This window comes from Trachypithecus francoisi, unplaced genomic scaffold, assembly GCF_009764315.1.
Source record: "Trachypithecus francoisi isolate TF-2019V2 unplaced genomic scaffold, Tfra_2.0 Lachesis_group4, whole genome shotgun sequence".
Lineage (NCBI taxonomy): Eukaryota > Metazoa > Chordata > Mammalia > Primates > Cercopithecidae > Trachypithecus > Trachypithecus francoisi.
Window position 1 is genome coordinate 4,907,349 of NW_022681469.1, and position 27,946 is coordinate 4,935,294.

Here is a 27,946-nt window from a genome sequence, read left to right on the forward strand (position 1 = left end):
GCACATCTTACATGGCAGCAGGCAAGACAGCGTGTACAGGGGAACTGCCTTTTATAAAACCATCAGGCCTCATGAGACTTATTCACTATCATGAGACTAGCACAAAAAATCCACCGCCATGGTTCAATTACCTCCCACAGGGTCCCTCCCATGACATGTGGTGATTATGGGAGCTACAATTCAAGATGAGATTTGGGTGAGGACACAGCCAAACCATATCACATTTGTTCTTTGTCTCTTCCAGCCTCTGGGGGCTGCCGGTATTCCTGGGCTTGTGGCCACATCCCTCCCATTTCTGCCTGTGTGGTCACATTGCCGTTTCCTCTTTCGTCTATGTCAAATCTTCCTCTATTTCCTTCTTATAAGAACACATGTGATTGCATTGAGGTTCCATTGGATAACTAAGGGTAATCCTCCATTTCAGTTGCTTAATGCAGCCACAAAAGACCTCCTTTGGGCCATAAAAGGAAAAATTAACAGGATCCAAGGATTAGAACATGGACTTTTTTGGGGGGTGGGGGGGCCATTTCTTAGCCTACCACACCCTTCAAGGCCTTTCTCCCATTTCCAACCAACCCACCACTTTAAAAGGCATCCTCTGAGGATTCAATGATCATACATTTACTGAATGAAAAAGAAAAACATGAAGAATCTGAGTAGGGGAAAAGCAAGAAAGAAACGGATTAAATAGGAGATCCTGCAAATTATCACTTAACTGAACTTCTGGTGATTTTAATGCCATACTTAAAAGCTCAGAATCAATTTAGAATATCTGGGATTTGAAGATTATGAAGCAGCAATCTGAGAAAGTGCATCTACATATTTTTTCTGCAGATGTGATCAATGGTTGTCCAAGTAGGACCTAAGGTGAAGAGTTCAGAGAAGTTGGAACCATTTCAATCTGGAACTTCATCTACCTAGTTCCCCAACCTGCCTCGTTCATTTTATAGAATTGCTCTCCATTTCTCCGATTTTATTATATCACAGCTTTCTGTGTTCCTGACAATGAGACCATGACGTGGTATGGTAACTCTGCTTAAACCGAAATGCTGCCTTTGGTTCTGAACTGCCAGAGTCTTCACTAAACTAGCAACTAATATAGGAGCCAATCGCTTGTAAAAATAGGGCCCTTAAGGTCCCTAAAGTTAATTTGAAGCTGACCAGGAGGCACTCATCTATAGCAGGCAAGAGACTCCGGAGGAAACCAGGGACCCAGCATAAGATTTACTCATTTTCATGGTTGCCTTTAAAATAGGATGTAAAATGTAGCAACACTTGAAAAGTGCCCATTTATAGATAAGAATGTAGACCCATTTGCCTTAGCTTATAGTATTAATGCGAGCATGAATAATAAGCATCTACTGCCATCCTTTAGAAAAATGACTCTTTAGTGTAAGGATTCCATAAATAAGCGAGATGCACCTAGCGGTCCTTCTAGAATTAATGATGGGAAGTCAAAAGAGAGACTGTTAAGATGCTCCCAGGGACCCACTTTTCAGTAGTTTGCAAGTTTGCAGCTCACTATAGGGTTAGTAGCAATGTAACCTAATCCTTTCTTCTGTGAGAATCTGTCAGAACTCCCTCCTTTTGGATTTGTTTCAATTTAAAGAATGATTCAGATTCACTGGTCACATTCAAGAAATGTAGACCACATTCCTCAAGGACTTCACAAATCAAGGGGTCTTGCTTGTGGTGGTGGACACTGAAGGCTGCTTCCCCAAGAGCCAGGGCCTCTCTGCCTTCTTCCAACTCAGCAGAGCCTGACTCCTGCAAATGGTGGGCTTTCCCAACCCCCTCCAGTGAAGGTAGCCATGCAATATGGTTACAGCAAATACGCTGTCTCCAGGAAACTGAAAGGAACTACTCAGAAAACTATTTCCTCCATGACGGAGGAAGTGAGATGCACAAGCTAAGCTTTATGCGTCCATCCCTTCCTGCCCGTGTGAGCGAGTGATGCGTGAAGCCCTCACAACCACGTTGCCAACATACTGATGATGGCAGCAGAGAGATGGAGACTGCCTGACCCTTGACAATATCCATGAGCACTGAATCTGCCTTGGACTGGCTATGTCTAAACTTGTCCTGTGAAACAATAAAGACACCTGCAACTGGAACAGTTTTAGTTGGCTGCTCTGTCACTCACAGACAAAAATATTTTGGCCGACAGACATTAACACCTGGACCTCAGATAGATGCTCAAGCAGATCCCTGAGATGGCCCTGGGATGGACTGACTAGGTTCACAAACCTTCTATTAATATAACATATCCAAGTGTCTATGCACACACAATGCCCTTTCTTTCCTTCCAACAATAAGATGACTTAGAGTTTTCATCAGATTCTGAAACTGGTTATGACACTAGTGTAAACAGTAGGAGAAATTTAGAGTTCAATCTCAAATCCAGGCCCTGTGCATTCCAGGCTCTCCCCATTGGCTACCACCCCTTTCATTCTCCCTTAACTTCTGACCATGCCTGGCCCCTCCACAACTTCCTAGTCAGACTGTCCTGTGTCTCCCGAGGCTTCATGGCCTTCACTCTCAGTTTTCTTCCATCTCTACTGGATCTATCTTTTAAAGTTTCTCATTCTCTGTGAAGCCTTCCAGGAATGCATCCTGTTCTCAATGGCCTCTCCCATATTTTGGACCATCATAATGAATATCATCTACAGCCTCTATTTATAGCACTCAGTCTCGATTAGTATTAACAAGTTAACTTTGGGCAGAAACATTATCAGTGGTCGCATCAGCAGGAGCCAAAACAACTTTCTGTTTCATGATCAGAGTAGACACCATCCCCAGCCTAGTCAGTCCGCTGCAGATGGCTGTGAGCGGGCACGGAGGAGCCCAGGACTCACAGAGCAGACGCCCCAGGGCAAATGAACAATCCCAAAGACCCACTCAAGCCACCTGTGCTTCCCATGATGAAACGGTTGGGGCATGGTCAGTGGTAGTAGATGGAATATAACAAGGTTGAATTTGTGGAATGAATTTAATATAGGAGCCATAACGGAGAGAAAATGCCCAAAAGATATGGAGCAAGCCACCTATTTCTACAAGGCAAAGAGTAGGAGGTATGCCTTACTTTTTATCATATACACAAAGGCTATTAAATGACTGTTGAACTATTTTGCAATTTTCATTGAGATTATGTGGGACTTTATGATAAGATAATCCAATATAGGTTAAAAATTGGGTAGCAGTACAACCTAAAACATAACAATGAATCTCACAAACATATAGAAAAAAAGCAGGCATAAAAGTAGACATACCAGATGATTACATTTATGCCATAAATGCAAAGAATATAAAAATTCATAATACTACTCTGTGATGTCAGAAATGAGATTTCTCTTGAGGAGATTAATGATGGGAAAGGTCTGGGGGGCTTTTGGGATGCTGGCTGCATTCTGCTTTTTTGGCCTGGATGCTGATTATAGAATCATGTTTGGTTTTAAAATTCATCAGAATTCAAAAATAGCTTACTGACATGTTTTTATACATATGTATTTAATTTCTATATAATATTTAAATATATAATATATATCCTATATGTATATCCTTCAATAAAATGTTTTGAAATTATTTGTTCAAGAATTTTAAAAAGATAAGGTGAGGGTTGGCAATGTGGTCACAGACATTAAATAGTGACAACATTTTAATTCCATAAAAAAACTCTGTTACATTACTACCCAAAAGACTGATGACTCTTGTGTTCTGATAACCTGTGCTTGCCCTTAACCCAGAACCTCTCTTCACTATGACTTTGAATTATCCAAGGCTTTTCATTGATGGACCACCTAAAAGTGTTCTAGTGTTTCCATCACAAACCACTGTCCACCTGCTCTAATATGAGTTTCCATAAAAGCCAAGTGTCAGGGATGTTTTCATGCAAATCTGATTCTGCTGGAGCTTCCGACTCCCACATGAGTGATTGTGGCACTGGAGAAGGTCACAGCGTTTCCATCAGAATGTGAGAACTGTAGCTGCTAACAAAAGGCATACACTGTGCATGGCCTATTGTAGACAGACACATATTTAATATCTGAAAATAAAAAATGTAACATCGAGCCTATTATTCCAAAGAGAAGAAATTTAGAAAAGAGCATAGACCAGCAAGGGAGACATGAATGACAAAATTGAAAAGGACACATTCTCATGTGGTAAATCCCTTTGGAACCAAGATTGCCTTAAACACTTTAATTTGATTTCTAAAACATAAATTGTGCATAACTGGTGATAATTAGACTGCACTTCAGGACAAGATGCCTTGTTCAGAGTGATTACCATGAGGCCCTTCCAGGTCTGCGTCATCAAGAGGACACTCCACCACGCGCGTGAGATTCTTCTCACCAGGGTGGCAAGGGGGCCCCTGGGTACCAGGAACCATTTTCACAAAATGACTGAATCAAGTGGGTTCGGAATGGATTTTCTAATTAAGTAGAAAGCAGGTACTGTACTCTGAGTCTCAATAAACTAGAATACAAGACTGGTAATACTTGAAAAACACTATTTTTTTTTTTTTTTAAAAAGCACATATTACAATTTCTAACTAAAGCTACCAAAATGGAAGCAATGTTGGGTAGGAATGCACTCAACACTGTGTGCAAACATATCCAAAGTGTGACTGTCACGATTTGGATTCTCCACCGTTGAAGACTGATTCTCATCTTTCACTTTGACTGGTGGAAGCCACTCCTGCCTTGGTGAGGATCTCAGTCCTCTAGGTCAGCATTTCCGCTATCTACACAACTCCACAGGCCTCCATCACACCCTGCCTTTGACTTTTATTTTTGCTTAATGATAACACTTCTGTGGAATTCTCCTTGCACATGTATTGTCTTTACGTGGACTCAGCTTCATGGGGAACACTGGTATCTTCTCTTTCCACATTCTGTCTGGCACTCAGCACGGAGTTCTCAGCTCCTAGCTGGGATCATTCGTGTTGGCTCTGTTGGCAGGCGTTCTCAGTCGAGGTGACACTGCTCTGTGCATTACTGAATTCGAGACCGCTCTGGAGCTAGTGGCAGGTTGAATGATTTGATACCTCCTCGGCCTGATGGAATTTGATGCCAAAATACAAGCCATTGCTGTATTGCAGGAGAGTGGATGCAGTCAGGCCTCGATGTGGGAGCAGCGGTGCAACATTCACTGTGCAGCCCTGTGGGAGAGGCCTACACCTTGGACACCCAGTCCCAGGGCAGCACAGCCCAGAGACACAAACAGCACCCACGAAAGCCCAGCAGAACCAAAAGGTGAAGCAAGGCTCAGCTGCATGTGTATTGTGATGGAAAAAGAAAAGCAAAGTCCTCTCTTCAAAGCCTTCTCTGGAATTCGGCCATTCACTAGAGCCCCTCCAGGAGCAGTTGCCCCTGACAACTGGCCCTCAGTGTGGAGGGAGAAGAGTTCCCAGTGACTGCATCCTCTGTTTACTGGGGAGGAGAGGCTGCTGTGGTTGCATCCGCTGCAAAAGAACTGAATGCAGATGCTGGCAGGGTCAGCTGCTGCACTGGAGGGAGGAGGCCTGCCACTACCCCCTGTGAGTGGAGAAGACGCAGGGCTACTGCTTGCCAGGCCTGAAGTTGATCTTGGAGGACAGGGTCCCAGGACTCGGTTCTCAACCCGCTTTGTGCTGTGGACATTTCTGTGTAAGAAGCTCCAGGCAGCCATTTAATTCCACTCCATTTATTTATTTATTTAGTGAGACAGTGTCTTGCTCTGTCACCAGGCTGGAGTGCAGTGGCACGATCTTGGCTCACTGCAACCTCTGCCTCCCGGGTTCAAGACATTCTCCTGCCTCAGCCTCCTGAGTAGTTGGGATTACAGGCACCTGCCACCAAACCCAGCTAATTTTTGTATTTTTAGTAGAGATGGGGTTTTACTACGTTGGCCAGGCTGGTCTTGATCTCCTGACCTCGTGATCCGCCCACCTTGCCCTCCCAAAGTGCTGGGATTACAGGCGTGAGCCACCGCGCCCAGCCTTATTCCACTCTTGAGTGACACTCGTGACAGCCCTCGGACCTGGGTAACATGAATGTTCACATGCACCTTGGAAGGTGGGGGTAACTGCAAACCACTAGACACCACTGCTGTCTAAGTCCCAAAGGGAGTGCCAGACAACCATGAGACCGAATCTGCAGCAATCACATTCTTACCCCAAGCGCAATTCTGCTCAAAGAAAAGCAGAGGCAGAAACACGTGCTCCACAGACCCTGAGGAAAACTTGAGTTCCTCTATATTAATTAGAAATATGTAGTGGTTAAAGTCCCCAGCCATGGGAGATCATCAGCACCACCACCATAAAACAAAATGAGGATTGGCTTTGCAGTTCCTCCCCCAACCCCTCTAAACCCTGGTCATCTGATTTCAACAGGTGAAAGGATCTGTTTCCTGGGCACTGAAGCATTGGATTGAATCCTCAGCCTGAGTGTTCCAAGCAACTGTGGTCCATTCACGAAGCTCACTCACGCAGGAGACTGCAACACTGTCTCTCCCAGAACTGCTACTGAAGCCTCTTTGGGGTTAGACAAGTTTTTAAGGCAATTTAGTATGTCTGGCACTTTTGTGGCCAGGTTACACTTTTCTTCCCCCAACAGCTTTCTCATCTTTTTATTAAACTCACAGCTTAATGGTGATGAAATTCACATGTCATAAAATTCATCTTTTTTAATGTACACAATTCAGTGTGTTTAAAATATATAATATTAACAGAGTCATACATGTATCACCACTGTCAAATTCCAGAATAATTTCTTTATTCCCCTTCAAAGAAATTTCATACCTGTTAGCAATCGTTTCATTTTCTCCCCGCTTCTAGCTTCTGGCAGCCACACATCTATTTTCTATCTCTAGGGATCTGCCTATTCTGAAATCATACAATATGTGGCATTTTATGCCAGCCTTCCTCCACTGAGCATGACGTTTCCAGGGTTACTTCGTGTTACAGCATGGATCACTTCTTCATTCCTTTTTATAGCGGAGGAGTATTCTGTTGTATGGTTACATCACAAGTATTTATTTGTTTATTTATTTAGAGATGGAGTCTAGCTCTGTCACCCAGGCTGGAGTGCTGTGGTGCCATCTCGACTCACTGCAACCTCTACCTCCCAGGTTCAAGCTATTCTCTCTCTCTTTTTTTGGGGGGGGGGGGTGGGGGGGAATATGAGCAAGAAAGGAAAAGTAATGACTTACTACATAGCTCAGCTATACAAAGCATTTCCACAGTCATAATAAATACTGATTTATTTATTATTTACTCAGTGGTTCTCAAACCTGGCTGCACATTAGAAGCAACTGAAAACTTTTTTAAAAACACAGATACCCAGGATCCTCCCCAAAATACATAAAGCAGAATCTGTGACGGTGAGTCTCACGTATCTAGATTTGTTCACTCAAGTTTGCTAGTGATTCTAATGTACAGCCAGAAGTGAGAAGCACTCATCTAACCAAAATTACAATGAAAATACAGTGGGCAGCTAGGGGATCAGAAATACATATGTAGGTGTTTGAGACAAGAGGTATGAGTTAAATCTTAAACTTCAGTAACTAAAAACAATAGATAACTGCTAAAACTGAAAAATCAGTAACATTATAATTCAAATAGAACAAGCTACAAGAGTTGAAACATGTTTGCTTCTGGGCGGAGTGAAGAATAGGGCTGAGGGTGGCTGCTTTTTTTAATTATTATACTTTAAATTCTAGAGTACACGTGCACAACGTGCAGGTTTGTTACATATGTATACATGTGCCTTGTTGATGTGCTGTACCCATTAACTCGTCATTTACATTAGGTATATCTCCTAATGCTCTCCCTCCTCCTTACCCCCTCCCCACAATAGGACCCGGTGTGGATATTCCCCTTTCTGTGTCCAAGTGATCTCATTGTTCAATTCCCACCTATGAGTGAGAACATGCGGTGTTTGGTTTTCTGTTCTTTTTTTTTTTTTTTTTTTGAGACGAAGTCTCACTCTGTCGCCCAGGCTGGAGTGCAGTGGCCAGATCTCAGCTCACTGCAAGCTCCGCCTCCCGGGTTTACGCCATTCTCCTGCCTCAGCCTCCTGAGTAGCTGGGACTACAGGCGCCCGCCACCTCGCCCGGCTAGTTTTTTGTATTTTTAGTAGAGACGGGGTTTCACCGTGTTCGCCAGGATGGTCTTGATCTCCTGACCTCATGATCCGCCCATCTCAGCCTCCCAAAGTGCTGGGATTACAGGCTTGAGCCACCGCGCCGGGCCGGTTTTCTGTTCTTGTGATAGTTTGCTGAGAATGATGGTTTCCAGCTGCATCCATGTTTCTACAAAGGACACGAACTCATCTTTTTTTACGGCTGCATAGTATTCCATGGTGTATATGTGCCACATTTTCTTAATCCAGTCTGTCACTGATGGACATTTGGGTTGATTCCAAGTCTTTGCTATTGTGAATACTGCTACAATAAACATACGTGTGCATGTGTCTTTATAGCAGCATAACTATGGTCAAATGGTATTTCAAGTTCTTGATCCTTGAGGAATCGCCACCCTGTTTTTCCACAATGGTTGAACTAGTTTACAGTCCCACCAACAGTGTAAAAGTGTTCCTATTTCTCCACATCCTCTCCAGCACCTGTTGTTTCCTGATTTTTTAATGATTGCCATTCTGACTGGTGTGAGATGGTATCTCATTGTGGTTTTGATTTGCATTTCTCTGATGGTGAGTGATGACGAGCATTTTTTCATGTGTCTGTTGATTATATGAATGTTTTCTTTTGAGAAATGTCTGTTCATATCCTTTGCCCACTTTTTGATGGGATTGTTTGTTTTCTTCTTGTAAATTTGATTGAGTTCTTTGTAGGTTCTGGATATTAGCCCTTTGTCAGATAGCTTCAAAGAGAGTAAAATACCTAGGAATCCAACTTACAAGGGATGTAAAGGACCTCTTCAAGGAGAACTACAAACCACTGTTCAGTGAAATAAAAGAGGACACAAACAAATGGAAGAACATACCATGCTCATGGATAGGAAGAATCAATATTGTGAAAATGGCCATAATGCCCAAGGTAATTTATGGATTCAAGGCCATCCACATTAAGCTACCAATGACTTTCTTCACAGAATTGGAAAAAACTGCTTTAAAGTTCATATGGAACCAAAAAAGAGCCTGCATTGCCAAGACAATCCTAAGCCAAAAGAACAAAGCTGGAGGCATCACACTACCTGACTTCAAGCTATTTATAAGGCTACAGTAACCAAAACAGCATGGTACTGGTACCACAACAGAGATATAGACCAAGGGAACAGAACAGAGCCCTCAGAAATAATACCACACATCTACAGCCATCTGATCTTTGACAAACCTGACAAAAACAAGAAATGGGGAAAGGATCCCCTATTTAGTAAATGGTGCCGGGAAAATTGGCTAGCCATAAGTAGAAAGCTGAAACTGGATCCTTTCCTTACTCCTTATACGAAAATTAATTCAAGATGGATTAGAGACTTAAATGTTAGACCTAAAACCATAAAAACCCTAGAAGAAAACCTAGGTAATACCATTCAGGACATAGGCATGGGCAAGGACTTCATGTCTAAAACACCAAAAGCAATGGCAGCAAAAGCCAAAATTGACAAATGGGATCTAATGAAACTAAAGAGCTTCTGCACAGCAAAAGAAACTACCAACAGAGTGAACAGGCAACCTACAGAATGGGAGAAAATTTTTGCAATCTACTCATCTGACAAAGGGCAAGCTATTCTCTTGCCTCTGCCTCCCGAGTAGCTGGGACTACAGGTACGTGTTACCACGCCTGGCTAGTTTGTTTTGTTTTGTTTTAGTAGAGATGGGGTTTCACTGTGTTAGCCAGTATGGTCTCAATCTCCTGACCTTGTGATCCACCCGCCTCAGCCTCCCAAAGTGCTGGGATTACAGGCGTGAGCCACCGCCCCCGGCCACATCACATTTATTTACCCATTCTCTGGGAGATTAATATTTGAGTTGTTGGCCGGGCGCGGTGGCTCAAGCCTGTAATCCCAGCACTTTGGGAGGCCGAGACGGGCGGATCACGAGGTCAGGAGATCGAGACCATCCTGGCTAACACGGTGAAACCCCGTCTCTACTAAAATATACAAAAAATTAGCCGGGCGAGGTGGCGAGCGCCTGTAGTCCCAGCTACTCGGGAGGCTGAGGCGAGAGAATGGCGTAAACCCGGGAGGCGGAGCTTGCAGTGAGCTGAGATCCGGCCACTGCACTCCAGCCTGGGCGACAGAGCGAGACTCCGTCTCAAAAAAAAAAAAAAAAAAAAAAAAAAAAAAAAAAAAAAAAAAAAAAAATTTGAGTTGTTTTCACTTTTTTGGCTATTATGAATAATGCTGTTATGAACTTCATATACTAGTTTCTATATTAATATATGTTTCCAGCTTTCCTGAGTCTATACCTAGGAGTAGAATTACTAGGTAAGATGGTAACTCTGTGTTTAACTTTTAGGAGAACTACTGAACTATTTTCCAATTTATCTTTCTGCTAGTAATGTAAGAAGGTTTCCATTTCTCTATATCCTGGGAATACTTATTATTTTCCTTTTTTTTGTTTGTGTTTGGTTCTTATAATCATCCTAGTGGGTGTGAAGTGGTATTTCACTGTGATTTGATTTTCATTCATCCTGAGGCTGAACGATATTGACTATCTTTTCATATGCTTTTTGGCCATTTGTCTTTCTTTGGAGAAATGTCTCTTTAAATCCTTTGCCTATTTTTAAATTGAATTATTTGTTTTTTTGTGTGTTTGTTTTGAGTCGTAAGAGTTGTTTATATATTCTGGATACTAGACCTTTACTAGATACATGATTTGCAAATACTTTCTCCTATTCTGTGGGTTGTCTTTTCCCTTTCTTGATAGTGTTTTTGATACACAAAATGTTTTACGTTTGATGAAGTCCAATTTATCTATTTTTATTTGATTGCTTGCACTTTTGTTGTCACATGTAAGAAACCATTGCCTAATTCAAAGTCACAAAGATTTATCTCTATGTTTTCTTCTAAAAGTTTTATAGCTTTAGCTCTTATATTTGGGTCTTTGGTCCACATTGAGTTCATCATTGTATATGGTATGAGTTGGGGGTCCAACCTCACTCTTTTGCATGTGAATATCTAGTTGTACCACCACAATTTGGTGGAAAGACTATTCTTTCCTCATTGAATAGTCTTGGTTCCCTTGTCAAAAAGTAATTGACTATAGATGTATGGGTTTATTTTTGAACTCTCAATTCTATTCCATTGATCTATATGTCTATACCTATCCTAGTACCATATTGTTTTGATTTCTGTAGCTTTACAGTAAGTTTTAAAATCAGGAGGTGGAAGTCTTTGAATTATTCTTTTTTGAGATTGTTCTGACTATTCTGAGTCATTTGCATTTTCATATAGATTTCAGAATCAATTCGTAGTTTCTTTAAGAAAGAAAGAGGGATTTTGACAGAGATTAGGTTGAATCTGCACATCAATTTAGGGAGTATTGTCATGTTAATGATATGAAGTCTTTTGATCAATTTATATAAGATATCCTTCCATTTACTTAGGTCTTAATTTCTTTCCATTTTGTTTTGTAGCTTTAGTACACAAGTCTTATACTTCTTTATTTATTTTGTTGAATTTATTCTTAAGTATCTTATTCTGTTTTAAACTATTTTAAGTGGAATCATTTTCTTAATTTTATTTTGGGATTGTTCATAGTTAGTGGCTAAAAATACAAATGATTTTTGTATTTTGGTCTGAAATCTTCCTTCCTGCTGAACTCATTTATTATTACAATAGGTTTTTTGTGGATTCTTTAAGATTTTCTATATACAACATTATGTCTTCTATGAATAGAGACAGGTTTACTTCTTTCTTTCCTATCTGGATGTCCTGTTTTTTGTTTTTTCCCTACCTAATAGCCCTGGCTAGACCCTCCAATATAATGTTAAATAGCCATGCTGGGAATGAACATCCTTTTCTACCATCTCCTGGTCTTAGAGGGAATGATTTCAGTCTTCTGCTGCTCAGTATGATGTTAGCTATTGGATTTTTCATAGATTCTTGTCAAGTTGAAGATGTTTCTTTCTTTTCCTAGCTTATTGAGTCTTTTGTCCGGAAAGGGTTTTTGGATTTTGTCACATGCTTATTATGTGTCTGTTCAGACGATCATGTGCTTTTTACCCTTTATTCTATTCATGCAGGTGTAATATATTGACTGACTTTCATACAAGCCAATTTGTTTTTCCTGGAATAAATTCCATTTGGTCATGATATATAATCTTTCTACATGTAGTTAGATTCAGTTTGCTACTATTTTGTTGAAGAGTTTTACATCTATTTTCATAAGGGCTATTGGTCTGTAGTTTTCTTGTGATATCTTTATCTAGTTTGGTATCAGGGTGCAGACCACCCTTTTACCAAATAGGTTTTGGGGTAATAGTTTAAGCCTGGATTATAATTTGCCCACATTTGTTGTACCTGTGGAAAAAGGTTTTACCTTATAATATCTACTTTTTTTCATCTTAGGGTCTAATGCTTGTATATCTCTTTACTGAGGATTGAAACTTTTTTGCCCACACAAATAGGCATCTAATATGATAAAAAGAGTGGATGAAACAGTTGCATACTGTTTTATCTATGGCCACAATGTTTTCCTATGATAACTCCTGTATTATTATTATTATTATTGTTATTGTTATTAGATGGAGTCTCGCTCTGTTGCCCAGGCTGGAGTGCAAAGGGGCAAGCTTGGCTCACTGCGACCTCTGCCTCCCAGGTTCAAGCAATTCTCCTGCCTCAGCCTCCTGAGTAGCTGGGATTACAGGCGCCCGCCACCATGCCTGGCTAATTTTTGTATTTTTGGTAGAGACGGGGTTTCACCATGTTGGCCAGGATGGTCTCAAACTCCTGACGTCAGGAAATCCACCCGCCTCAGCCTCCCAAAGTACTGGGATTACAGCCATGAGCCAACACGTCCGGCCCTATATTACTGTTTTATAGGCAAAGGCTTTCTTCTGTCCCTAATCCTACCACTCTCTGGCTCCTAAATTCCTACCATTACTCCATTAAGACCACTTTACATATTACCTTCTCCATGAACTTTCTTTTGAAAGATTTCTGGCTCCTAAATTCCTACCATTACTCCATTAAGACCACTTTACATATTACCTTCTCCATGAACTTTCTTTGAAAGATTTCTCTTTCTCCTCTCAACTCCAGTAGCACTTTTCTTTGGCTTACTCAATAGATCATGAATATATCTGTATTTGTTGTAGGTTTCTTCTGTGGGGTTTAGTGTCTTTTCTCCCCTGAGAGATTTATGACACTGGTTTATACTTTATGTAATCTTCAGTAGTACCTATTTAGCACCTTCTCCTGAGTTCACACTCAACATATGTTGTTTTAATAATTTTCTTAATTCACCCTTGATATAATGTCCAGGAATTCTATGAAATATATAAAATCATTATATTTATGCCACTGTCTTTAAGTTGATGAAGCATGAATAAGTAATTGTATAAGTAATTTTAATATATGCCAAGCATTTCCACGTAGTAAACACCTTTATAAACAAATCCAAAACATACAAAATGAATTTTTAAAATTGAAATGATATTATATCATATGGCATAGTGAGAATTAGAACTTGGGAAAAATAAATTATGTAATAGGTGGTTACTTAGATAAAAACTGCAAGGTAAAATTATGCTCTTTTTCTCTGACAGCAACTTGTTGTTCCAAGAATGAATACAGTACCTGGTGTCAGAAGTATGACCGAGGTGACGATCAAGGAGCAGATGACCAGAATGACAAGCAGTGCAATTGCTATTCCTTTCCAATTCCTCTGTGGAGGGTTACTCCCCACCAGTTCCTAAAAAGAGCAACAACAAAGAAAATCCCAGTGAGTGAAATAAGGAAATAAAATAAGCCAAATAGACATATTTCATTTAAATCAATAACCAAGACACAAAACAGTGAAAGAGGCATCTTCCCATCCTTGAAGCTACTATTAGCTCCCTTCTGTACCCTTCTGCCTTCAGTGCCCCAAAGCCTTGGGCTGTCATTTTCCTGTACGACGGCCAAATGTTACCTCAAGAAAGAATCTGATATTATTATGTTTACAGCTTTTGTGCAAACCTAATGCTCCTCCTCCCGATAAACCAGACTCTATAGTATAGGGTAATCTTGGAACTTTCCTTCTCCACAGCTAAACTCCATACCCTCATTGAATCCAATCCAACTAGGATTAAACTTTTCAGCTCCAAGTCCTCTGTCATCTTTCCTTTTTTTTACATCCAGGTGATCAACTTCTATTTCAGGGTACCAAATTTAAATATTTATTTAGCACATGCTATGTGCCAATTTTCACCAACTTCTGCCCATCGCACTGCCTTCAGGCTTTTATTTTTTCTACAACTCCTCATTCAAGGTTTCAAGCTTTTCCTGGTCTCTCTTCACTGGGCAACTCACCTATCCTTATTCTAGGCTTCAGTCCATTCCAGAGAACCTCTTGCAGTGCAGCAAGAGTGGCAGGTGAGAGAGGGACTCTGGAGATACTGCTAAGGGGTACTAAGGACTACATAAGTCTAGGAAATTAATCATGTACATTGGCTGCTGCGACCAAGTTTTCAGATCGCTGCAAATTAGAGGAATCATATAAATTTTAGTCGAAACTGTGATTCTTTGAGAGACAAAAAGGATCATATGAAAGCTTAATAATAATAAATATAATAGTTACATATAGATTATTATTAATTATACAGGAGTAAATAGGGACAGGTGGTCACACTGCAAAGGGACCACTTCTGCCCATGCATAGTCTGGAGAATACCCTCTTATAGTGTACATAATTGCAACTCAGTAACCAAGCCAAAATGAGGTAGAATGAAGACGGTCTCAAAAAGTAGACAATGCAATGTATAAATATATTTTCATCAGAGATTAAAAGTTCATTAGAATGTATCAAATTGCTACAAACTAAAATAGACAATATGCAATATCATCCAAATATTTAATATTGGCTATATTGGCTATTAAATTAAGAAAAATTCACAGGGCCATTATAGGCTTAGTAGGAAAGAGTTCTACAGTGGTTTAGAATTTCTACAAGTCTTCATATTTGCCATCTATAACTTAATTCATCTATCAGAGAGTAGCTTTTTAGAACTTAAAAAGTAAGACTATCCAAGAGCAACAAAATAGCTACAGAAAGTTACACTGATTCAATCTCATTTCCTAGTAGGTAGTATTTTCTTTGGGAGAAAATCACTGGCCAGGGCCAAGGATAAGTAATTAGATCTTGCTAATTCAGCAACTTTTCATTTCACCCGAATTCAGAAAGAAAATAAGCCCTTTTTGTCAAGTCTGTGACTAGCAAGAATCTTTCAGTGGTACTATTCATACAAGCAACCTAGTGCACGCAATTTTTCACAGCCCAGTTGACATTCCTCAAACACTGTTAAGATGAAATTCCAAGGAAATCATTAAAAACAGAATGTCAAGATCAAATCTGATTCATGAACCAGAATGATAAAATTAATGTTATTTTCATTAACTCAAATAATTGATATCTTTTGAGTATTTTTTCTATTTCATTTTTAATTTTTTTAAAATTTTTTCCAGCCCAGGCTGGAGTGCAGCGGTGTGATTGTTGCTCACCGCACCCTCGACCTCCTGGGCTCACATGATCTTTCTGCCTCAGCCTCCCAAGCAGCTGAGACTACAGGGATGTGCCACCAAGCCTGGCTAATTTTTATTTATTTTATTTTTTGTAGAGGTAGGGTCTCACAATGTTGCCTAGGCTGGTCAAACTCCTGGGCTCAAGCAATCCTCTGGCCTCAGCCTCCCAAAGAGCCGGGATTACACGCATGAGCCACCGAGCCTGACCTGAATATTGTTTCTCATAAGAGTAATCTAGACCTCTAAATTCTGTTTTAAACACGTTTATTACATAATAGATGCATTGGTCAAAGTCCATATGCAAATAAAACAAAACAAAACAAAAAAACCCAGGACTTTGGATTTGCATCAATTACTTGACCAGCCAATAATGTGACTGATTTACTTACAAAAGTTCACTTGAACAAATGTTGCAGTGGTAAGCCCCTACCTGGCCCAGACACACTCATGATCTGACAGTGGCTGGATATTGTTATAGACCATGACATAGAGAATATTATTTAGAAAGATGTTTTAGAAATAAGTTATTTGTAAGACATATGACATGAAGTAAAGTTGAAGGAAGTGTTTAGCCTCAAATACCAAATACTTAAAAGTCTTTACTCATTTGAAAGCATATCACGTGGACTGGGAAGCATGTTCCAGAAAGCAGAGTTAGAACCAAAAGGAAATTTAACACAGGCGAATTGTGCAACAGAAAAACTTCAGGATATCTAACCATTGGTACTGCCCGATAATAGAAAGGGCTGCTTCACCCAGAAGTGAGCAGGGTAAATGGCCATCTCATGGAAATCCTGGGGGACTGATCCTTCAGGGAGGAAGTCAGAAATAGATGACATTAATAAGGAAGAACACAGTAGAAGTTCTATAGACATATATAAGATAGAGATGAAAGACACAAAACTGTGGAAGTTGGTACTGTGGGTAAAGAAATGAATGAGAGTAAGGACACTTCACGAAAGGGGGGCAAAGACTATGCTTCTTCCATGCCCACTGGACTAAGACAAGATTTTGCACAGAAAACCAATCTGGTATACATTATTGAATGAAAAAATGCACAGTAAGATGACCCATAGGCATCGATGCATATCCTACTCGACTGGAGTGATTCTGGATCATATGCATCATTTCTTAGGTACAGATGCATCACATTGTCTTTCAGGCAGCATTGTTGCATTAAAACCCACAGGGATAAAGATATTCCTTACTAAATTCCATTTTTATTTGCCAAATTTTGTTTTTCAGAGTGCAGGAAATTTTCTTTTACTACACAAGCAACATTGTAACAACAATAACGGAAAACAAATTAAAGAGGAAACAAGTGATGAAAACCCTTGTTAATCACCTTGTTCTCTCCAAAAAAATTGACTTTTTAAGGCTTTTTCATATTCATTTCTATTTCTGGCCTATATACACATTTAACTTTTAAATAGGTACAACCACAGCATAGATAATGGTTTTCAAGTTAGAATGCAGGCTAATATGTGTTTCTTTGAATATCTAATTTGGCTTCCCAAATTCAGACTTCCTCCCAACTTACAGGTGTTGAACTGTTAAAACTTCGAGCCGGATTGACTCTGCTTTCCGTGAAAGTCAAGAGAACTCCCTAGGCTATCCCCTGGCACACTGAGTTTCGGTAGGTGCATTTCTCAGTAGGATTAGATATGTTTTGACTAGCATGGTGAAAGCGAGGTTATAACATATTCCCTATTCTGTGACAACCTGCATACTTTGGAGGTCCATTAAAATGGAAAAGCATCTTCACAATTAACCATTTTCTTTAAGAAGAATAAGTCTTCTACCCAGTGATCCATATCCATCCATCCATCCACCCACACCATCCATCCATCCATATTCATCCACCTATCCATCCATCCATTCACCCATCCATCCACTCATCCATCCATCCATCCACATTCATCTACTTATCCATCCATCCATTTACCCATCATCCATCCACTCATCCATCCATCCATCCATCCATCTATTCATCCACATTCATTCACCCATCCATCCATTCATCCATCTATCCATCTATTCATCCACCTATCCATCTATCCATTCACCCATCCATCCACTCATCCATCCATCCGTCCATCTATTCATCTACATCCATCCATCCATCCATCCATCCATCTATTCATCTACATCCATCCATCCATTCCCCCATTCATCCATCTATTCATCCACATGCATTCACCCATTCACTCATCATCCATCCATCTGTATATCTGTCAATCCACATCCATCCATCCAACACATGTTTATCTTACTATGCCAGGTTAGGTTTTGAGAACCTTGAATACAGGAATGAATAAAACAGACACTGACACTGTTATCAACCAAAATTGAATGGCTTTCATTTTTTTCATATTTTTTTCTTGTAATCAAGTGCAGGAATGGGGGAAGAGTCAAACAAGAAGCAGATCAGTTCATGAAGAGAAGAGAAAAGCAGGACAATGAGCTCTGACAGCTGTTTGCATCAGAGAGATCTCTAGCCAAGTGACATCTGAATAGAACTGAAGGAATCTGCAGAGCTGACATCTGAGAAGACAATCCAGATAGAGGGAGTGGCAGCTGCCTGGCCTGTGTGACAGCATAGGCTCCAGTGGAGACAGCAGGGAGGCAGTGGCCAGAGTGGGAGAGAAAGATGACTGTTCTGAGAGAGGAGTTTGGGGGCAGTAAGGGGCCAGGGAGTGCAGAGCCTGAGGGCCAGGTGCAGGCTTCCACTTACCTCTGAGTGAAACCGGTGTGAGCACAGCAGTGTGTAAATAAGGCTCCCACTAAGGAAGACGGCCAGGGGAGCTGCTTAGAGGAAACACCTGCAGAAGTCAGGGTGGGAACAGGAGTGGCCAACAAGGCACAGGGGTAATGGGGGTCTGTCCTGGGTGGCAGTGGTGGGTGTGTTGGGAAGTAGCTGAATTCTGGGCATACAATAGAAAGATATTAGCCAATAGCGTTATTCTGAGAAGGTCATACAGACCTAGGTATCAGGATATATTTATGTATCCTTTTTGCATGTAAAGCCCTCTCTGAGGCTCTAGCCTTCTGTTTCCAAGAAAAAAACACCCTTTGCACCTGTGACATGGAAAGTCTGTCCTCTTTCTACCTCTAAGCCAGATCTAAGTTCTACCCCACTCCGCTCATACCTTATTGTTCCTGGAGCAAGTCATTCCCTTCCATGCCCCCTTTTCTCAACACGCCTTACAACTTTTCTGTTTCCTGGAATTTCCCTTCTTCTTCATTTTGCCAGGCAAATCCCCTTGCAGTCTTTACTTATCAGCTAAAATATCACCTGTGACACTGTAGGAAGTCTTGCCTGGTTTCCCTGGCATTATTCTTCCCCCTGGACACGATCACAACGCTCTGTGAGTGCCTTTCTGTAACACTGTTCCACTATTAATTTATCCATTTTATATATATTACCTTAATACATGTATTCATATATTATCGTCACGCATGTGTCATTACTAGGGGGCAAACTACTTAAGGACACAGTTATCTTCCTGTGTTCAACGTCTCAATGCCTGGTACGAAAGCTGGGACAACATAGTACACAGAGACTGCGTGTGGGGTGGATGAATGGACGGATAAATGCCTTTACAAGTAACGAAAGTGATCACTGATGGATGCAGAAAGCAAAGGGTTAATGCAAGCCCAGGTGGGTGAATGAGGCCATAAGCAGCAATGAGTCCTGCAAGATGTAATGCAAACTGACACGCGTCGGTGGCAAACCTGTCCTTCGTGACATCACTGCTGCTCACACTTATTTTTAACTCAGGCAAAAATAAACAATGAACTAAAACCAAGCTATATGTTTTCTATGTTGCTTGGCCATTTAACACATCAAATTCACCTTTATCCAATGTTATTATCTTCGTAACTTGTGATTACAGCTTGATTTGTGTGTGTGCTAATTGTATATCTGAAGTGCAAGAAACACAGATGAAGATAATAATTACAGACACCGCAATGTCTATAAACTGATTCAGGGAGGGCCCGAATGCAGGCTGCTTTAATTTTCTTCTCCCCAGCAACAGCAGATAGAACCCGTGCTTCTCCATCAGGGAATGCATTCCTGTTCTCTCCTCTCTGTGTCAAAAATCTGACACATCTCATCTTGGCCTGAGCTTCGTATCTCTCATGAATTTGCCTTGCTACCTTTATCAGACTTTGTGCCTTCTGAAGAGGAGAAGATTCAAATGAGAACTCTAAGGTGGAGATGCTTTTTGAATGCTGCAAGGAGGAAAGGAGTGGGAGACAAAAGGAACTGATTGCTTAGGTGTTATGACGATGAAATGTAAATGTATTTGAAAGCACACTATAATTTATCAAAATTATAGAAACATTATAGAAGGTACTAATTTACTATTTATTGCTATCACCACTAAGTAATGTTTTAGCAACATATGATACGTAATAGAAAAAGAACTCGAAAGTGCATTAAATTTCCTACTCTTGATAAAGAAAATGAAGGGGCTAGAGTGGTCACATTCCGAAACCTGTGATCCTCCAAATTCTTGTTGCATCCTGAGCTTTAATGAGGGGAAATCAGAAATTCAATTTGTGTTGGGTCCTCAAAACAGACTCATCCAGGCTATTGGATCGATAATTGTGACTCCACAATAAAGTGAGGCATTCCTCAAGCAGCCAGTAACCACCGTGGATGTTCCAGGCACACATCCCACATGTGCTTGTTTCACGTAATGTAAGTCTTGCCTTATGCAGCAAAAGGGACAGAAGAAGTCACCTCCAGCAGAAGTGAGATTGGAGGATGATTTCACGATCAACCAAAGCCTCTTCCTCAAGACACACCCCTGCAGGAGAAGACTGGAGCAATCGGGGCAGCACAGCAGGGACCCCGGGGACAGCTGAGGTCCAGCCTTGCCAGCCACAGTGGGGACAGCTGGCAATTGTGCATTCTATGTCCCTTAGCTAAAGGCAGAGGGGTCAACCAGATGGCCTTCTCACTAGGGAAGGAGGAAGTGAAGTAAATTATTTCTCTCATAATAATCTATCTTTAAACCAATCAATCTCTTCTTCTATCAGGCAGCCTGCAGAAGTATATTAAGACTAGAAGACAATGTCTTGCTCCCAAAATGGAAAGGGGCCTTTTCTAGGCTATAGCGAGACCCAAGGTTAAGTAATTGACAGCTTTAAATAATTCCAGAGGATATGTATAAATCAGCGGCTGCTTTGGATTCACAATGCTGGCTGGAGGTGGAAACACAAGCCAGTCTTGTTGGAGCAAGAGGACCCTCACTCATCGTCCAATAAAGCATTGCATGCACTTAGCAGGGGAAGCTCTCCCACTCCCCGAGATGCTCCTTTCCTTATGACTGTCACTTTGTTCCTTGTGAGTACTTCTGGGGTGCTTTTGCTGGTTGTGGGGGTGAGAGAGGGATAACGGATATGGCCACAAGATATGAATTAATAACTGCAGAGGCTGCAGGCGTGGGCGGCTGTGCAGCCCTTTCAGAAATACCGAAGCAACCAATGCAGGAATGGGAGGCGGTGGTGGAGGAAGACGATGTCATCCTACCTTCCCCAATACTTCCATTTATTTCATTAATTAGAAGTTAATTTTGGTTGGTCTGCCCAACTTTTGAGGACTGGCAATTAATTATGCATCATCATCATCATCTTAGTGGAAGAAGAAGAGATAATGTTTCCGGTACATCCAGACACAAACCTGCAGGTGCCCCTCTTCCCCTGGGCAGTGTCCACCACGTCCTCTGTGTGGAGAAGGGACATCTCACTGCTCAGGTTCTCCCAGGGCTCTCCCACACCTTTTCCGCATGTGCCTCATGGACTCATCTGTGATCCACTCTACTTTTCTCAAATACATTTGGGAACTTCTAAAGTTGCCTGTTTTACATAACATGACTTGATGTTGCTGTGTGAGGGCACAGAACTTTGAAATCCTATCCACCACCCTTACTGAGGCAGCTCTCAGCCCTTTACTTGAAGGTCAGCAAACCTGTGTTTGCAGAATTAACTTCTGCCCTGTCAATCCTTCTAGAAAACAAACAAACAGGCAAATTATTGATGCAATAGCTATCTGTTCACATTTCTTCTTGATTATTTTTACCTGCAAATTCCGAGTTCAGATTATTTTAGGCTCTTCAGTTTAATTGACAGGGCCTGATAGATTCTTTTATGAAATTAGTTCAAAATGTAAGTTAGTCCTGCTTTCAGGGCTCAGTCTACTTTGGTTCTATTTTGACATAATGTTTTAAAGGTATCAAGTTGTTCTATGTATTTCTGAATGCAGCAGCACTGTGACCCGATCATCCACAGAAAAACATGTCCCAACACAAATCCCTTTCAGTGAAAAGATGGCTATGAAGTAAGCCACAGAATTTAAAATTGAGCATTTGTATCTTTCACCTTGCTGTGTATGATAACAGTGTCTGAAAGCATCTTCAGATAATGGCTGTTTTTGCATAGACTCACTGAAACCCACAGGCGATTTTGAGATGAGTTTTCTATACTGGGTAGCTTTTGGCATGCTCAACACATCCCTTCCCAATGTCAAAAATCCCTGCAGGCACTCAATAAATATTAAGTAACTAACAAACGAGTCTCAAAGGCAAGAACCACCAGCAACTGAATGGCAGAGACTAAAATAATTTGAGCTTACTTTTTAAAAAGGGCTTGGCACCCTGGTACAATGTTCCAGCATGGTACAGAGGCATTGCGAAGAGTACCCCAGTCAGATGATCTGAGCTGCCCTCTTCCTCCACCCATGGGCCCCGGAAGCCACATTTCTAGTCTGTGAGCCCTCTCCTCTCCTCCTCAGCCAAAGACAATTAATTGGCCTAACCTAGGTCAAAAGTCTGCTTCAGGATTTGCAGTGTGGGATTAAAATACTCCAAGTCATTCTTGGCTGCTGTCACGAACCGTGAGAACGGAAGGTGGGGAGGGAAGTTAAGTGCCTGCTGCCATATGATGTAAGGATTCCAAAGGAAATAAAGCAGATTTACAGAATGAGAGGGATGAAGAAGAGAGGCTCAGAACCAAAGAGAATGAAAAGCAAAGAGACAAAGGCAAAGAGGTAAGAAGCTCAAAGAGACACAATGAGTTCCTCTTGGCTTTCCATTTCTGGATGTACTTTTCCTCCTGAGGCCTGGATGCGTTTTTCCCTTGGATTTAATAATACACTCCTGCTACTTTAGGAGATATTTCTTTCTTTTCTTTTCTTTCTTTCTTTCTTTTTTTTTTGAGATGGTGTCTTGCTGTGTGGCCCAGGCTGGAGTGCAGTGGTGCAATCTCGGCTCCCTGCAAGCTCCACCTCCCAGGTTTAGGCCATTCTCCTGCCTCAGCCTCCCAAGTAGCTGGGACTACAGGCGCCTGCCACCATGTCTGGCTAATTTTTTTGTATTTTTTAGTAGAGACGGGGTTTCACCATGTTAGCCCGGATGGTCTCGATCTCCTGACCTTGTGATCCACCCGCCTTGGCCTCCCAAAGTGCTGGGATTACAGGTGTGAGTCACGGCGCCTGACCTTTAGGAGACATTTCATTTCCCTTGCTTAAACTAGTTTGAGTGGATTTCTGAAACTCGAAAACAAGCCGAATGCACAAAGAAGCAAGCATTGATGCTTCATCTAGCCACCTGCTCTGCGGCCCTGCACCATTTCTGAGAAGGCATTTCCTGAGGGGCGTGCTCCTATGTTTTCCGGCATGTTCTACCTACACTTACACTCGAAAACTAGGTGGAAATTCCAACCACACTCTTGGTTTACAATTGAATTTAGTTTTATTTTTGTGTTATTTTTTGAGATGGAGTCTCACTCTGTCACCCAGGCTGGAGTGTAAGTGGTATGATCTTGGCTCACGGCAACCTCTGCCTCCTGGGTTCAAGCATTTCTCCCTGCCTCAGCCTCCCAAGTAGCTGGGATTACAGGCGCCCACCACCAAGTCCAGCTAATTTTTGTATTTTTTGTAGAGACTGGGTTTTGCCATGTTGGCCAGGCTGGTCTTGAACTACTGGACCCAAGGGATCTGCCCGCCTCAATCTCCAAACGTGCTAGGATTACAGGCATGAGCCACCACACTCGGCCTTTGATTTACACTTTTAAAATAACTAATTTGCTAATTTGATGTATACATTTTCTTTGAAAAGGCTGGTGATTCTACTAGTAGGTATAGTTATTTTCCCAGGGAAACTGAGTGAAATTTTGCAATTACCTTAACAGATTTTCAAGAATCAAATTTGTCATCATCCAGCAGCCTTGTCGTATGGGCCCCTCCATGACAGGAGGAAGCTAATTTAAGTGGAAGCAAATGCCAGCCAAGACAGTTGGCACGGCAGAATGTTCACGGGTCTCGAAGAAGATGGGCTGTTCCTGAGGTCTTTGCTATTTTAAGTATCAAATTACTCAAAAAGAAAGCTGTAGTATTTTTAAACTATAGCTGGCCTAGAATGGAATCTATTCATTAGATCCATGTTAAACAACTATTAGCCTAGTATCAGCATTTTCACACAGTCCAGTATAATGGAAAAACAAATACCATCAGAGAAATGATAGGTTGCAGAGAGGCAATTGATGAGTAATCGTACTATCTTGATTCACCTGCAACCTTAGTCTCCTTTGTCAGGGAAGCTAACATAGTCGCAGGGACCAGGGAATGGGATACGGACATCTTCATGAGGTGTCAGTGGTCTGTCTACCAGAGTGGTGTATTCCACGTAACAGAATGCCATATAGCCATGCAAATCACAACCTCTGACTACATGCACAGCACGAATGAACCTCACAAATATAATTTTAAGTGACATAGATCAGACACTAAAGAATATAAGATGAATGTTTCTAATTGTAAAAAGTTCCACACAGTGGGCAAACCACACTCAGTAAGTGGTTCACATGTGGGTCCATGAAGACAAGCCAGAAAGACATTTCCATGAAATCCAAGACGCCACATAACTCAGCGGGGAGACAGAAGTTGCCACTGGAAAGAGGAAGTGCAGGTACAAGCGCTGCGGGGTACTGGCTGTCCTCTGTTTCTAGACCTGGATGGGTTACTTCACATTAGGAAATTCAGGTCACACTCACCTGGTAAGCTGTGAGTTTACAGGTTCCATAGTTTTTGCACTGTAATATTTCACAATAGCAGTGGTTAACCACAGGTACTGGATCCCAATGTTGTGACAGTGAGCACTGGCCTAACACGGTGAACTGAAGAGATATCCCTACGCTTGCACTCGGTGGGAGAGAGAGACCTCGGACAAACCCAGTGACACTGTGAGGTGGGACAATGGATAGGAATTCCAGGTGCCATGAGGGATTATAATGATGGGGCATGTGCTGATTGTTACTGAGGTGTTGGGGCAGGCAAGGGCGCTCTGAGGAAGAGAATTTGAGTTGAGAGTTGAAGAGTATACAGGAAGGAGGTGGTGAGCAGCCAGGGCAGGTCTCCTGGGCAATGGAGCCGTTGTAACCTAGTGCATGTGTGGCTACATGTCAGGAATGAGGCGTGAAGCATCCGAGATGAAGCTGGACAGGCACAAACAAAACCAGGCCCAGCCTCGTGGACTGTGCCACTGGTCATGCATTTTATCCAAACCACAATAGGAAGCCAGGGGAGGATTCTGTAAGCTACCTCAAATAAGTTCTAGAAGAAGTCAGACATTAATTATTCAGTTTGTCTACTGACATCAGTGCCTAGAGAAAGGTCAGGATTGGTTCCTTCTCCCACTATGCCTTAAAATGTGTGAAATATCAGGCCAATGTGGAATCGAGCACCTTAAAAAGTAAGATATTCACACAGCAACTATAAAAAATATTGGGAGAAAATAAACGACACATACCTGACTGCAGGATCTCCCATTACACTGCTTCCTTCTATTGTCTAAATGTATTTTCTTCCTAATATTTATTCACTGTGAAAAGCTCTGACATAAATTTCTTTTATGTATCATGGACCATTTCCTATAAGTAGAAGGTAGCAACAAATTACAAAATCAATGGTGCACATATCTCAGGATGGTAAAACAGCCTTCTAATCATTGTATTTCCATATTCAGGAGGACAACAAATGACTTTAGGATGGCAAGAACAAGTTTTAAATAACATTTAGCAGCTGACACGTGTCCATCAATAATCATCCAGGAGCCTGTGGGGCACACATCCCCACCTCTGTTTCGCTGGCTCATTTACTCAGTCTTCATTACTGGTGGCTCTTATCTTTCCACAAAGGTGCTAACAGCCAACACAGACCATAATTAACCCAAGGACCTAGGGGTAGATGGAGGAAAATGCAGGACTTTGCATGGCTTCAACCTCACAGAAGACAGCAAAGAGGCTCCGATGAGGTCAACTCCACTAGTGAAACTGATGAGAAAGCATTGGCCCAGGGCAGCCTGTGGCAGTGACTCACATGAAAGTGCAATTAGTTTGGTGTGATCTCTCTCAGTACCTCCCTCCCTTCCTCCCTCTCCCTCTCTCTCTCGTCCTCCTTCTCCTTCTCCTCTCTCTGTCTCTGTTGCTCTGTCAATGTCCCTCTACCACTCTCTCTCACACAAACATAATTAGTGCCCAGTAATCCACAATTTAAATGAATTCTCGGCCAGGCACGGTGGCTCACGCCTGTAATTCCAGCACTTCGGGAGGCTGAGACAGATGGATTACCTGAGGTCAGGAGTTCGAGACCAGCCTGGCCAACATGGTGAAACCCCATCACTACTAAAAATACAAAAATGAATGGGGCATAGTAGCGTGTGCCTGTAATCCCAGCTACTTCGGAGGCCGAGGCAGGAGAATTGCTTGCATCTGGGAGGCGGAGGTTGCAGTGAGCCGCGATTGCACCACTGTGCTCTAGCCTGGGTGACCAGAGTGAGACTCCATCTCAAAAAAATAAAAATAAAAATAAAAATAAAAATAAATAAATTCTCTCTGCTCAGGAACAGCCACGAACATAAAAGCAGCAACAACAAACAAGAAGTGTCTGAGTATAAGCAGGCCCTGATTGAAAACGCCGAAGAGACTCAGCTATCTGGAGGGTCATTAATTCAGTCATTTCTGTGATGGGGTATTTTGTTGATCCGAAGATAAGAGCACCTTGATTCGAAAATGCTGATGATCCCCACCGCACTCCCCACAGCTCAGGGGAGCAGCTCAGAAGCAAAGGTGGGAGAAGGGAAGAAATATGAAGACAAGAATTGACCATGCACTGAGAGAAAAATGGAAGAGCGAGTCAGACGCAGGGAGAGTGGGAAGCAGATCACAACCCCAAAGCCAGCAGCAGCCGGAGAGGGAAGGGGAAAGCAGCGGCTGAAGATTCCACCAGTCTGGACCTTTAGGGTGAAAGCCAGCAGCCACATGCATCTAAGGGCCCTGCAAGCACGTCCTCTGTGTGGAAATCATAACTCCGCAGTGTTACAAAAGGAGAAAATATGGGTTAATGGTGGCTTTTTTTTTTTTTTTTTTTTTTTTTTACAGCAGCATGGTACATTTCCAAATAATTTCCACCTGAAACTATAAAAACATAGTCTGAACTTTAAGTAGCAAAATTTGGATTTTCCTGAAGTCGTACATACTGGGAACAAGAGGGCTAAGTTTCTATCTTAAACTAAATGCAGACTGTTAATGTTGTACTTTAATTCTATCAATCCAGGTTAAACATTATTTTATGACCCAATGTCTTTAAATTGTTATAGGTTTAAAAAGCCTAATGACGCCTTTATTGTTCTTATAGGTAAAATGGATTTTTAAAAAGTAACCACCGTTTACGACAGACTGAGACCTGAGGCATGTGTTTTAGTCATGACATGTACAACACGAAAGGAGACAGAAATGTTTGTTTTACTTCAGACATTGTGTAACAGAGGAAAAGAACATGTAGGCCTAAAGGAAAGCAAACAGCGATGATTTTGTTGGAAAGTTGGACCTGTAAGGAAAGGCCAGCATAATCAGTATGCTAATCTGGAGGAAAGTGGGCCAGGCCAGAGCTTAATTACTGCCTCCAGATATAATGCATCTGTATAATCGAAAGGATTTTGGACAAAAGAAATAATAATTATCTAGTTCCTACGACAGAAGGAGAAGACTAATTGACATTGTGAGAAGCATTGTTTGAAATAGCTTCAGGTATTTCTCAAAATGATGGTACGAAAATAGCCTTAGCACCCCCTGAGTGTGCAGGTCAAATGCAGATTCCTGGACCCTCTGAACTGGAGTCTCTGGGGATAGGGCCAGAGAACGTTCGTGTTTCACAATGTGTCCAGTACACACTTATAAACAATGAAGTATGAGGCCGGGCGCGGGGGTTCACACCTGTAA

At 41.7% G+C, this 27,946-nt stretch overlaps 1 protein-coding gene across 4 annotated transcripts in view; it reads right to left on the reverse strand.

The window, feature by feature from the left end:
* Positions 1 to 27,946, reverse strand: part of DPP6 (dipeptidyl peptidase like 6) — a 1,193,304-nt gene that overhangs the window by 464,520 nt on the left and 700,838 nt on the right. For all 4 annotated transcript variants that reach the window (XM_033192337.1, XM_033192339.1, XM_033192336.1 and 1 more), the window contains exon 2: positions 13,739 to 13,853. In XM_033192337.1, coding sequence (XP_033048228.1) covers positions 13,739 to 13,853 — 115 coding nt within the window. The remainder of the gene's footprint in view (positions 1 to 13,738; positions 13,854 to 27,946) is intronic.